Here is a 14676-nt window from a genome sequence, read left to right on the forward strand (position 1 = left end):
CTAGGCTTGATTGTGTTTATGGGGCATAGTTTAACATGTCTTAATGCTTTGTTTAAAAAAAAAAAAATTTAAAAACGCTGTATTTTTTATATATTTTACCTTTATTCTACACCGCTGTTTCCCTTCTCCTAAAAACGCTCTATTAAGTTTCTGGTTCTATGAAGACCCTCCCTCAGAAATATGCAATGGGCTCACATTGTCTGGTTCACATTGTCCAGAAATGCCACGCCCCTTACCATTATGGGCAAAAGTCGCTTGTGCTTCAGTGGAAATGTAAATAATGGCATCAATATTGCTGTATCAATCTGAGCCCGAATCAGACCCAGAATGCAGTAAAGAAGAGGGTCAATCAGAACCTCTGCAAGCACGGCTTTTAATGGACGTTTATGAATGTTAAGTATTTTGTTTGTATTTGTGTCAAAGTGTTTAGATATGCTGTCACTTTGCTGTTTATGTTAGCTTTTCATATACGGTGTTATCCTGATTAAAGCTTTACTGTAGCTGAATACATGACTGAGTAGTAGTATTTTTGTAAAGGTACTGTATAATTTATAATAATATGAACAAGCATGTCGGTAAACAACATAAAAGCCGTAATGAAACATTACTGTACACTGATAACAGAAACACAAACAAACACCAACAAACACCAACAGACACCAACAGAAGTTCATGTGTAGGCGTTTGTTGGAGAAGTATGAAAAACTGGCTAGTGAGGCCAAACTGCGTTGGTCTTTATTTACATCCCAGAAACAATATAACTTTATAAACAATAAAACATACTTACAGGTTGGGGCCCATAAACAGCAGCTTCTGCTTTTAAAGTGGGAACTGCTCCATCTTTCAGTAATAGCGTTTGTGCAAATCCAGCAATGAATTTGTGTAGATTCTGGAAGCTGTCTTCAGTGAAATGTGCAGCACAGACAGCTAATTTAGCATTATAATTGTCAGGAACAGAATTAAACATACATTTCAAACGTTGTTCCCGAAGTCCAGTGTCCCTAAGAAGCCCAAACCCAGAAGACTCGTATGCACAGGACATGGCCTTGCCCACTTTGTTGTGTGTTCCCATGGGCAGTGTTTATGTTAATTGCAGGGTTTATGATGTCACCAACCTGGGAAGAAGCGTGTTGTAGTCCAAAGCGGTCATAATAAAACTGCCATAATTTAAAAGACAATATCTCTGTTTGCATTGAACTTTCAGCGCTGTAACTTTGCAGATACTGTTTATGCTCAAGCAGCAACATTACACACTAACTAAAGTTAAAAAAGTGAAATCGCAATGAACAACCCCTTTAATATGTAATGTCTTAGAAAATAAAATAAAATAATATAAATAAAATAAATAAAAGACAACCCTGAAAGGTTAAAATAATTAAATAAATAAATCCTTACCACACAAAAATGATAAAAATCAGAGATAATAGCCACTTACGCCATACACTAATTCTCCAACCATCCCATTCCACATCATTGTCTCTGCGTCTCTGGCTCCATACTTTCCGTCCCCCACGAGTTCTAGTCTGTAGGAATAGCCCACATGCTTGGCGATCTCTGCAGCCAGCTCCACGCAATAACCCTCATATTTGTCATTTCCCACTAGCTGCTCATGGTTCTTCTTCAGCATCACATATGGAGATTCCTAAAGATGAAGAACATGGTGCAGGTTAATTTTGCATTTCCCTTTTCTTGTGGTAGCATGGGCCAGAGTCTAGTTGTTTGGTTACTGCATGATTCAGAGTAGTTGAAGAGGCTTGAAAGGAAATCTTGCATCAGCAACATCAAATGTTTTCTGCATTTCCAGCATATTTCTTGGCTTATAAATTATTGAAGACTTGCATTTCAGCTAAATCATATAGAATGCACAGAACAACATAAACAGAAAAAAAAACAACAACCCATAACAAGATATATATATATGATATGTGTGTATGAGTAAACATATCTGTACATGTGGGTATTGACATACACTATAAACAACATGGGTATAGTATTACAGTCCTATAGTCTACTATAAAAAACAAATCAGTACTACAGCCTAACAACAGTCAAAAAGAAGAATCCTTAAGGGAATGAGGGTATTTCTTTTTGGAGTTCCAATGAAATAAGATTAATAGCCACTCAAAACTCTGAGTCAAACCTCAAACTGTGCCCGTAATGAGCAGAACAGTAAACCCAGCATGATTCAAAAGATTCACACTATCTCTCACCTTCCTGAGAGGATGGTGATTCACCCCAGAGGCAGAGAACAAACTCTTCTGAGTGAGGGATCATGGGGTGACAATTTTTGTAGAATTTTTTTTTTACATGAAACAAGTGATAACCTACCAGAAGCACAAAAATATCACAGCACAGTAATATTAAGGTTTTTTTTTAATGTCTTTGTTGTATGCTGATGCTCTAACTAGTTTGTGGTTACAGAGTATAATGGGAGCAAATGGACCTGAAGGAGAGCAGCCCAGCACCTACATATTTTCGATATAACCGAAACCCATTTCCATCTTATAGTAAAAACAGTAATTGAAACCATGATTATAGTTAACTGAATCTAAAACTAAAACTATAAAAATAATTTTTGTTGCTAGAAATAAAATAAAATCAATGTGTCACGTTCCCGTTCATTCTGTACTCAAATTCCCATATTCCTCCCTGCCAGTCACATGCACACACTCCACACAAATCATTAATTTCCACATACAGCTGAAGCACATTATCTGGACTATTTAAGACTCACTCACACACCACCTCATTGCGAGATCTTGTTTACTCCTGTGACAATTCTGAGCGTTTGTATCCTGCCTGTTTCCTGTTTATGATTCTCTACCTTCTGCCTTTGGACTATTTATTGTTATCTGGTCTGCGAACGATATCTGCCTGCCCTGATCTACTGCCTGTACGACCACGCTTACTTTAAATAAAGCTTGCATATGGATCTCTGCCTGAGTCCCACCTCGTTACAAAATGTTAAATGAAATAAAATATTTAAAAAATATATTTTATTACTGATAAAATATAGTTTATCACATGTATCATTCAGTTTAACTTGATGTACTGAAATTAAAACTGACATAAAAATTAATAAAAACTATATACTGTAGACATATATTTAAAAAAAAAAAAACACTAAGTAAGACTTTATATATAGCTATTTTTCACAAATTTGACTTAAATATCCTACAATGTGACTTTAAACTCACAATTAACTTTTATAATTTTACTTTGAGGAAACAAGCTTCCATATAAAATGCACAGCTATAAGCCATTTGTAGTTGTAACCATTCATAGCTTGCCATACACAGCCATATACAGTAAGCTCCACCAATGGAATGAATTCGGGTTGAGACTATCTATTTGGATGACCAAAACAATCATGTTTGCAATTCCGTTTAGTGAGAATAGTGGAAAAATCTGCACACTTCAGCTTAATGTCACTCACCTCAGGATCATTTTCTGCATACAAACACAAATCAAACACATGCACACCATTTCATTTTGATGACACTGATGGCTTACAATTCACACTCATGTGACACATTGCCAGATCAGAAGAACAGAAATCAAAAAACAACTCTAGTAGTATTGGAAAAACTCACTAGGATGGTGGTGACTATGTAGGTCCTGTTTTGCAGTCCGTACGTCTCATTGAGTATGTTGCTGTAAGTAGCTGTGTTCACATATTTCTCATGTTGGTTCCAGTAGCCCACCTGCAGGCAGAAGGGAGGAATATCACAGCAGCGCACAGGAATTTCAGAGACACTATTTTTAGAATGTTAAATATTCATATTGACGGCTTAAGAGGAGCTGTAATCACTTGAAATGCACACACGGCTCTTCAAGCCTTCCTGTGACTAACACTTCATTCGCTTTCATCACAGTCAGTGCTAAAGTTTCAGGTGCAACCTCAGGTTAATCATCGCAAATCAAATTTATGTCAGGAGAATGTCAAGCACTGATGTGTTTTCAAATTTTGAGTTAGATGTCAGAATGTCTGATTTTTGGGATGCGTTGTAAGTGTGAACCCCATTTGTGTGCAAGCAAGGAAAAAAGAGAGTCGATTTACTTTCTTGGGTCCATTTGGGCCAAGATCCATCACGCTGACAGTGAAGTTGGTCCGATGTCCTTTGTCATTAAACTGAACATGTCCTGTAAGTCCTTCAAACTGCACCTACAGAGAGAATCGCACATAATCGGATTGTTCATAACTGAAATCGCAAATGTCTTAGTGTATAAGTATATTATAAGTATATAATATAAAATATAAGAATATTTTTAACCTGGAGCTTTAAAAAAAATTGCAATTAGATTTTTTCCCAATATTGTGCAGTTTCCAAAAACCCAATTCTGGGTGATCATATTAGCTCTGCCCAAGCCCCTAAAAAATGTTTTGGTCTTGAACCAGAAACCCAATAAGAAAAGAGATGCCGATAAAGAGTTAGTCTAAAATGATTGTATTTACAAACAATATATCTTTGAATGATTGCTAAGAATTTCATCAGATAATGGATAAAACAAAAGCAGTTTGTGATTGCATAAACATGCTGAATACAATTACTTTGGATTTTAAGATGACCCTGATGCACTATATTTGTTTGTGGGCAGGTTATATAGAAACGTAGTGTGTTATTTCATCATTCAAAGACCAGTTCTGAGATTTGCAGGTCCCCTGACTTTAGCATTCTTTTGGTTACCTGCTGTAAAGCTCTCTGAATGTCGATGCCCTGACCCCAGGGTGCAGGAGGGTTAGCCAGACACTCTCCTGCATTCCCTCTGCGAGAGATATCAATGCGCTGCTTTCTCAGGTTCTGGAAAGCAGTGGCCATGACAGTCACCCCGTCATACGTGAGCGCTCCCGTGTACTGAGACATTCCACAGACATGGTTTCAAATGAAAATTTAGGGAAAAAAGATAAAGGAATTTATTCACAACATTTGGATTTCACAGCGAGTATCTTGCCCTGCTGAAAAGACCAGCATATTTTGGTATGTTTCTTTGGTAGCAAGTAGTAAGATTTTCTTGATCAACCATCTTTACCTCTAAAATGCATTAACCAAGCTGGATGAAAATGGAAATTCAAGGTCTTTTCAGCAGGATACACACCTTTCCATCATGATAACATGTAAAATATTTCTTATTAAGACCTTGCTTTACCTTGAGCCTCCTTTTGGGACTTTTCAAGTCTTTACTGTCAAACTCCAGCCAGTCCTGTATTGTCCTGCTGACATTAGGATTTGTGTAGTTCATGAGCTGGAAGCCTGTCACATTGGCACCTCCCTTCCTGAATTCTGTGAGATTAAGATCCAGAAATCCCTGAAGGCAAACACATCAAAATCTCATTTACTCATACATTTAACATCCATTTATTCACATGTCTATCATCGATCCTTCTTTGATACACAGTCCAACGCGTAACATAGAAAGTTTCAGGGCTTTGTGTACTCTAATATAAGCAAATCCAATCATTTTATTCTCAGAAATGTATTAAGAAATGGTTTCAGGGATTTAGGACTATTGTAAAGTGAGTTAGAATGTTTTACACTATCTATTGCAGCAAAAGGTAAGATATCAAAAGATATACCATAGTTAAAGTAAGAACACTTTTTTCCATAGACATAATTACATACTCTTAGATTAAATCTTAGAAAAATACCCAAGAGAAACTAGGGCTTTATGGCACGGTTATGGTTAGAGTTATCAGTATAATGTGACATGGTTAAAAGAGAGTCATTGTTAGAGCTAATGATACAGTGACTGACATGTATAGACTTACACAGATATGCATGCTGGTTAAATATCATATCTGTGTGATAACAGCTAATTGTATATGTGTTTGTGTATATTTTAGCTCATCTGGGTGACCCATGCAGCGATGAACCCCAGGGGACTCTATCATGCAATGTGTTGCATCCTTGCTGCTTTTATCATAATTGGTTATGGGATGACATCTTTTTTCATCATTGCTGAATTATGCACTTGGCAAAAGAGTGTTGCCGTTTGGAGGATTTTCTTCTTCTTCTTTTCTTCCCCTCACAGAACCCAATTATAAATTTACAATGCTTCCTGTGAAGTCACAGTTCATGAGTGCTGTATTACAGTTTCTTCAGTTGGCCAGTTATGTTTTCTGAGCAACTAAGTAATTCAGTGAACTGCTTAACGCATTGGCAGCCCTAAAATATTTAAACCATCCTGAAAATCTAAAACTGAAACTAGAAAAACAAACAAATAAACAAAAAAAATACTAAAATACTAAAATAAAATATTAATAAACAATTCTAAACTACCATAATACTGAGAGGCATATTATATATCTATATAGCAAGAGTAAAAAAAAATCATAAAGAATTGTAAAATAAAATAAATGAGTTTATTACGGAAGAGGATTAGGACCAAGCAATAATAAAAAAATAAAACCATCTTGAGATTAAAGTTGTTAAATTTCGAGAAAAAAGTTGAGATAAAATGTTGAGAATAAACTCGTTAAATTACGAGAAAAAAACTCGTTAAACTTCGGGATAAAAGTCGAGATAAAATGTTGAGAATAAAGTCATTAAATTACGAGAAAAAAGTCGTTAAATTACGAGAAAAAATTTGTTAAATTATGAGAAAAATGTCGTTAAATTTCATGAAAAAAAGTTGAGATAAAATGTTGAGAATAAAGTCATTAAATTACAAGGAAAAAGTCGTTAAATGAGAAAAAAAGTCGGTAAATTATGTGAACAAATTCGTTAAATTATGAGAAAAATGTCGTTAAATTTTGAGAAAAAAGTCGAGATAAAATTAAATTACGAGAACAAATTTGTTAAATTACGACTTTTTTCTCATAATTTAATGACTTTATTTTCAACATTTTATCTCGACTTTTTTCTCAAAATTTAACGAGTCTTTTCTCGTAATTTAACGAGTTTATTCTCAACATTTTATCTCGACTTTTTTCTCAAAATTTAACGAGTCTTTTCTTGTAATTTAACGAGTTTATTCTCAACATTTTATCTCAACTTTTTTCTCGAAATTTAACAAGTTTTTTTTTGTAATTTAACAACTTTAATCTCAAGATGGTTTTATTTTTTTATTATTGCTTGGCCCTAATCCTCTTCCGTAGATTATGCTTTGTGAGAAACTATTATTTTGTTACTCCACTGAAATGCTTAAAGGGCACCTATTATGCCCCTTTTTACAAGATGTAATATTGGTCTTGGGTGTCCCCAGAATGTATTTGCGAAGTTTCAGCACAAAATACCCCACAGTTAATTTATTATAACCATTTGAAAATGTCATTTTTGGGGCCTGTTTTAAAAAGAGCTGTTTTGGTGTGTACCACCTTAAATATAAATGAGCTGCATATCCCCGCCCTGCCTTTGGATGTGGGCGTAACTTGCATACCTATGGCAATAAACAATGGCTGAGAGTGAGAGACCCGCTGTTTTGTATGGCATTCAGCCGTACATGTTTGAACCGGAATCAGACCCAGATGATGAAGAGACTCCGGCAGAAGAAACACAATTGAGAATGGAGCAGGACGTCTCTGAATGGTTATTTGATACATTTATGTACTTACAGAGTTTTAATCGCGTCCCCTTTGCAATTATGGATGTGCAACACACACACACACACACACACACACACACACACACACACTGTGATAACGTTCACGCATTTTTTTGAAACTACAAACACAAATACTGTGATAACGTCTGCTAAGTACGTTAGATACACACTATACAAACAAGGTTTAAATTATATACACAGACATTCTACGACGACAACTTTAGACGCATTTGTTATTGAATTGGCTGACATCGACTGAAATAACCATTTGCTCAAAAAACATTAAATACACTTGGCGTTACTTCTTCTGGAGGTGACGTTGGATCACGAACATTACGCAACGATCCACACTTGAGGATTAACTTTGAAGCAAGACGTGCTTTGAATTGACCCTCGTTCTCAAAACAGTCAGTCAAAAAATTATTCAGTGAAAACTACTATGTTCATTATTACATCCCACAACAGAACACTTATGTTTCTTAGGAGACATTACCGCTGTCGTTGAAACAATGGAGGATGGTTGACAGATCACCGATGGCGGGGTCTATGCCAAAACCAGATCAATCAAACCACGTGGGTGGGGCTTAGCGCAATTCTACGTCACAGTGAGAGCAATCTTAGAACAGGGCGTTCTGAGACAGTGCTTATGAATTATTGAGATTGTAAAAAAAACACTGGGTGGATTTTTCTCATTCTAGGGTGGTTTTGCTCACACACTGCCAACACACATTTATGGTCAAACACCATGTAAAAGTGAATTTTGCATAATAGGTGCCCTTTAATGCAGGGTATTATTCATATTAAAACAGAAACTGAACTAAAAAAATTGAAGCTAGGGATAAAAAAATAAAGATAATTAAAATAAAACATATTAACATAAAATATGAAAATAAAATAAAATAAAATAAAATAAGAAGTGCAACATACAACACCACCATCAGCTTGTCTGAGCGTTGCGATTCCAGTCAATGTGTAAGAGGTTAACCAACAATACATCTTAAGTAGCCTCAAGGCTCATAGTTCATTTATGCAGACCAAAAAGGGTTGTAAGATGCAGCATACTTAACTTACCAGGTTTGCTAGTATGTAGTGGTAGTTCTTCAAGTTCTTTTTTTGCGCTGCGATCTGAAAGACAAATGCAACATACATGAGAGCATAAAAGCGCAAGTCTCTCTCACTGTCAGCTAATGGCAGGCCTCTTTCATTCAGTGCCAATTAAAGTTTTTAGCCTGGCTCTCTAAATAGCAATGAATAGGTCCTATCATTCAGGACTTAATTGCACACCCTCCCAAGCTCACTGAGTGTGGAATATCTGTGATCAGAAGGAGCAGTCGGAACTACACGAGATGGAAGGGAGGAAAGAAAGATTTGGCATCTGTCACCATAGGAAGTCCAATTATAGGACTTAATGACTACATGCGCATGAAGACCGCTGGAACACCTGTGAACAGCAGCGGCCCTCTGGAAGCACACCGTCAGGGTTAATTGTATCGAATGCTGATTTCTGATCACTTGGTTTGGCAGTGGTTTCTTTGAGATCTTGTCAGTCTGGATGGTGAGTAGTGAGGAGAGTAATTGCCTTAGTGAGTCTGAAGGTGGAATTCATTGTTTCTCAAATCATTTTCTCGCTTTTCTGGGAAAGACATGGCAGAACTTTAAAGTTTACAGAAATATCATCTGCTAAGTAAGAAGACATGCAATGTTCCATAATAAACTCAACATAAAATTTCAGACTGTGTAAAAAGGAATTGAGATGTATGTCCTGGAGTAACTTCTTTTTCCAGTAAAGTCCAGAGAATACACTGTACATTAAGAAATATGAAAACAGGGTTTTTGACAATACATGGAATCCCTCCAGAAACTTCCTAAGAAATGAAATAGGGACAGGGCAGATGCAATAAATGATTAACAGATGTGTAAATGTAAAGCAGTAGAGTGTTTAACTAGGAAGCCTTTGTACGTGTGTTAAGGCTGTAGCTTTTTTTTTTTTTTTTTATAATTCTGCATCCTGCTACTTTACTAAATGTTAAGTCCAGATGAAACTTCTCAGATTACAAAGTTTCCACCTTTTTTGACCAATTCATTTCAATCACATTCACTTGTGATATTTGCCAGTCGATTGTGATTACTAGACACTATTATTTTAATGATCTTTCAGAAATCATTCTAATATGCTGATTTGCTGCTCAAGAAACATATATTATTATCAGGGCAAATGCGGGTAGATTTCAGCATTGGCGGGTAAGACAGCCACTCCCACTTGCCACTTTGGTGGGTTGAATATAATTTCAGCCTACAGCTTTATCAAAGGTAGCCAAGCTCGACGTATCACAAAATTACAATCCGATCACAATTCGTTATTGATTAACTTGCAGTTAGTGAAAGCGGGAAAGGCGGAATCACGCTGAATGACACACAACAGAAGCTGGATATGTGTCAGTATATTACATCCATGCATTCAGCAGCCCAATTAAATACCTGTCTGTCATTAATAAATGTTAAATAAACCAACTATATCTGAAAAAAAATTATATTTGTAATTTGCTTCTTTGTTCTTTTTATATAGCTTAACAAAAATAACGTATAAAATGTATCATATTATGGTCATATTATCCACTCCTTGCCCACCCGTACATACCAGCTAATATACCATGTTGGCCTAGTCTTGATTTAGGTGGTTAATCTGCATTTGAAAGTTTGAAAGGGTTTTAAATCTAGAATGACTCAAAATCAAGCAATTTTAGCTTGCCAAAGTCAACTTTAATCATATAAAATGTAATTTTGCCATCACATGAAATACAATACATTTTGAAATATATTCAAATAGAAAAGTTATTTTAATTTGTAATAATATTTCACAATATTACTGTTTTTACTATATTTTTAGTGAAATAAATGCAGCCTTAGCGGGCAAAAAACATTAAAAATTGTAATGTTTCCAAACTTCCAAGTACTGTAAGTTTATAAATTATAAACATATAGTTACAACCAGATAATACATTTCTTATTTAATAATTTAATTTTTATATACTTTTTTTATTTCAATGACTTTTTAGGCTTAGAAATCATAATTTAATGAATTTTAACTTAGTACTCTCAGCTTTTCTTTTTTTTAAAAAACACATTATTCAATCCATTTTACTGAATTCCACAGATTTTTCCTCAAAATCAAAGCAGAAAATCTGGGAATTCTGTCTGGGTCAACCACCTGGTTATTGGTTCACTATAAAATACATGCACTACATACAAAAATGAAAGATGTTCCTAATCATAGTTCAACCCTAAGAAATGTATGAAGCATTCACCAAGTTTAAGATGGAATTGAGTCTCTCCAGCTCACAGTCCAGAATGATCTTGTACTCCTTCTTATTTTCCAGATCTTGGATGGTTTTCAAGAATGCCACCTCCGTCAGGGTGTCAAAGTTTATGGATGTCACCTGCCAGGTCTTCTCTGCGGCAGTGTCCAAAATCTTCTGCAGCACCGTCAGACCTTCAAATACAAAAAACAACAACAAAAAAAGTCTCAATAAGAAGACTCATATGGCTATAATTGAATATTTGTAACAGGCAGCTGTCTGCATGGATACACATTTGTTTCAGCACAATATGGTAAAGCATCTGTACCTCTTTAAAATATCAGTATTTTAAGACAGTGATGCAGCTCCACGAATACCACTTTAGTGAGGTACTGTAACATTCTGGGAAGTAAAGTCTTGATTTGGAAAAAAAACCCACATGCTCTGTTGAGTCACGTACTCCTGACGAGAAAGAAGCCTTGTCTCCACATTCAGCAGGGGGTCTCCGCTGTTCTGCTCCAGCTCTGATCAACATCTGCTTTTATATCACTTAGAATCTCCTACTTAGAATTATGGACAGCTAAACACTGAACTTCAAATGTTCCGGTTTTCTTCTGCTTAGGGAAAATTCTGGGTATATTTGTAAGGAGGAGGACCAGTAGAGACGTGTTTGAAGTTGTTTAGTCTGGACACATTTAAAAAAAAAACTTAAGTGATCATAGTCAAATGAAGTATTTATATACGAAATATTAATTTTTTCACTAAACAGTGCCCTTCTATTATTTCTAGCTTGCTTATGCCTGATTCTCAGCATCACATCCTCTTATATCCTTGGATGTTTTTCCTCCAGTGCTTATTTTCAAAGAAAACAGAACCTCACATTGAGGAACTGCCTGTTGTAATCCAGTAGATCAAAAGCCACTACCACCAATTGTTTGAATTGGATAGCGCTTTTCTTAGAGGAAATTAAACAATTTAATATTACTCTGACATTACTCTGCCGAGAGTCAACTTTTGGAGGGCTTGCTGTGAAATTTCATTAGAATCAAGCAACCAATTTTATTGGATGTCTCTCATCCTGCAGAGTATTCATAAACATGCACCATTTCAGATCATTTGACTTTTTTATTCAAGCAGTTTATCAAGTTACTGCCTCCCTGCGCGTACTGTAGCTTAGTCATGTGATGGCTTCTTGCATATGGAGAGAAACTAATAAAAAAAATGAATGACTGATTGCTCTTCAAAAAGAAACTGTTTGAATCTGACAGCTTGTTTCCTGTGCACCAGACACATTGATAGTTGTTTTAATGAAAGATGATTGCTACTCAGTATCATTTGCATGCTTAAGGTGAGTGCTTTCCTAGACTCCTCAGATCTTTTGATTTTAACAATGAATTGAACAGAATTAAGCAAATTCCTCCATTTATTAGACTGTTACCTATGGGTCAATGACAAATAAGAGTTTCCAAGATAAAGGAGAAAATATTTAATGTGTGTGCCAAGCTTTCAGAAATGTTTTTGCATTCATAGTTTTATAGTTTAAAACATTTTTACCATTTTCAACAAAAAGTTTCAATTTAAAGTTTTATGATGTAACTATCATGTAAAAAGTAAATAATACTTGACTAATGATTACTTGAAAAACATTCTTTTAATAAATAAAAAGTTTAAATATTTTAAAATCATTAGCACCATATGATTTGATTGATTTGGCAGACAGAAGTTTTTTCAAATATTTATAATATTTAAAAAGAAAAATTTAGTTTTTAAATGGGTATTTTTAAATTCCTCACAAAATGTCAGTTTCTTCAAAATGAATACTTATATATATATATATATATATATATTATCCAGTGTCTAAAGGGTAAGTTCACCCAAAAATTATGTCATTAATTACTCGCCCTCATGTCATTTCACACCCGTAAGACCTTCGTTCATCTTCGGAAAATAAAAAAATAAAAAAAATAAAATAACGACTTTATTCAAAGCTTTACAAATCTTTTGTTTCGAATCAGTGGTTCGGAGTGACAAAGTCACATGATTTCAGTAAACAAGGCTTTGTTACATCATAAGTGTTTAAAAATTTCACTGGTTCACTTGACTTTGGCAGTTTGATACGCGCTCCGAACCACTGATTCGAAACAAAAGATTCGTAAAGCTTTGAAGCTCCATGAAGCAGTGTTTTGAAATCAGTCATCACTAGATATTGTTGAATAAAGTAATTATTATCTCGCTGCTTGATAACATTAAGGTTGAACCTACTCAGACAGACTCAGACTGTTTTAAATATGTTTTTAGTAGCTTTCTGAGCATTGAAAAAGGAAATTAACTTGCTGGCAATGGAATCCTCACTGAGCCATCGGATTTTATCAAAATTATCTTAATTTGTGTTCCGAAGATGAACGAAGGTCTTACGGGTGTGGAACAACATGAGGGGGAGTAATTAATGACTGAATTTTCATTTTTGGGTGAACTAACCCTTTAAATGTACCCCCACCAATAACAACAAATAGAAAACAAAATGCTTCTAAGTGCCACTACAGTGTTAAATCAAATATTTCAGCATTTAAAAGTCATCAGTAACACATAATATGCTGATCAAAAGTGCTATGTGTTTAAAAAGAGATCTGGGTGGTAATGCAGCACTTACCAACTTCAAAAGACAATCTCAGTTAGGCAAGTTCCCTGTCAGGCTTTACCTAGAGGAACAAGATCAAAGCCTGTGCAGTTTTTAAAAAACAAATTATGATGCTTTAATACAGCGATCAGCGTTGGCTTGTGCACGGTTACGATAAGCTTACTGGTCAATATGAAGGACGGAATCTGCAGACAGCAGAATTTCAACTTCAAAGGCATCAAATCTCCAATTCAACCAAAGGCAATGGCCTTCAAAGCAAAATCTAGATCAATACAGACACCTATAATCACACATCAGTGATCGTGAGCAGCACAAATGTAAAACAAAACAAACGACCAACCTCCTAATAAAGCCTGACTATGCATTGAGTAGAAAATTAGGCCATGCAAAAGTTCAGCAAGTGAGATGTTTTACTGAAAACTAGCTGGCACATTTAAATGGGCCAGGAACGCAACATAAACTCAAAGAAATTAATCCAAGACAACATTAATAAGCCAATTTATGTATTTAAATGAATTTGCATTTATTGTGAATGCTCAGCTGCACTTTCAGTCATGGTTTTGGCTCATAATTGGTGCTGTCATCACAGTTGCTCGTACATTACGGCTCAGTCTCCTACAAGGAAGCTTGGTGTTAGAAAAACATGATTCGTTTTGCTTCACTCTCAAAATTTGTATGAAAATTTGTCCATTTTTGTTAACACCATGTCTTTTGAGCAGTTCTTGCGTGATTTTTTTTTTTTTTTCAAAATGAGGCAACAAAAAATGCTTTTGGTGCTGAATCAACTATATCTAGAGATGAGCAGATAGAACATTATAAATATAGACACTGATCTTGGCCCACTGCATTCCATTAGCATAATATGTTAACAATGCATATCATTAACTAAAAACAAGACTACAATCTGGACTGTGGCGAGCGTAAAAAGAGACTCTTGGGTTCAGTTGTCCACATAAAAATATTGCTCTCTGCACAATATTCATTGAAACTTTTGTCATTAGGATGAAATTTTGCATAACTTACATTATACCCACACTCTTCACTGCATTGCTGTCAATAAGAGTCCAAAGAAATCTTTCATTTCACACCTCTCTGTAAAATAACAGATTAAAAAGAGATTTGCTAATTATAGAATGAGTACTTGGATTATTATGCAACAGAAGCCAGAATTAGGTTTGTCATTGAAGAAGCGGTGAGACA

At 35.2% G+C, this 14676-nt stretch overlaps 1 protein-coding gene across 1 annotated transcript in view; it reads right to left on the reverse strand.

The window, feature by feature from the left end:
• The window catches only part of gria1b (glutamate receptor, ionotropic, AMPA 1b), a 66999-nt gene that overhangs the window by 32013 nt on the left and 20310 nt on the right, over window positions 1-14676 (reverse strand). Inside the window, exons 4-10 of the mRNA XM_067374952.1 lie at window positions 10848-11032; window positions 8614-8667; window positions 5149-5307; window positions 4689-4856; window positions 4061-4165; window positions 3594-3704; window positions 1436-1642 (exon numbers count right to left, since the gene is read on the reverse strand). Of these exons, the coding sequence (XP_067231053.1) occupies window positions 1436-1642; window positions 3594-3704; window positions 4061-4165; window positions 4689-4856; window positions 5149-5307; window positions 8614-8667; window positions 10848-11032 (989 nt within the window). The remainder of the gene's footprint in view (window positions 1-1435; window positions 1643-3593; window positions 3705-4060; window positions 4166-4688; window positions 4857-5148; window positions 5308-8613; window positions 8668-10847; window positions 11033-14676) is intronic.

This window comes from Chanodichthys erythropterus, chromosome 22, assembly GCF_024489055.1.
Source record: "Chanodichthys erythropterus isolate Z2021 chromosome 22, ASM2448905v1, whole genome shotgun sequence".
Taxonomy (NCBI): Eukaryota; Metazoa; Chordata; class Actinopteri; order Cypriniformes; family Xenocyprididae; genus Chanodichthys; species Chanodichthys erythropterus.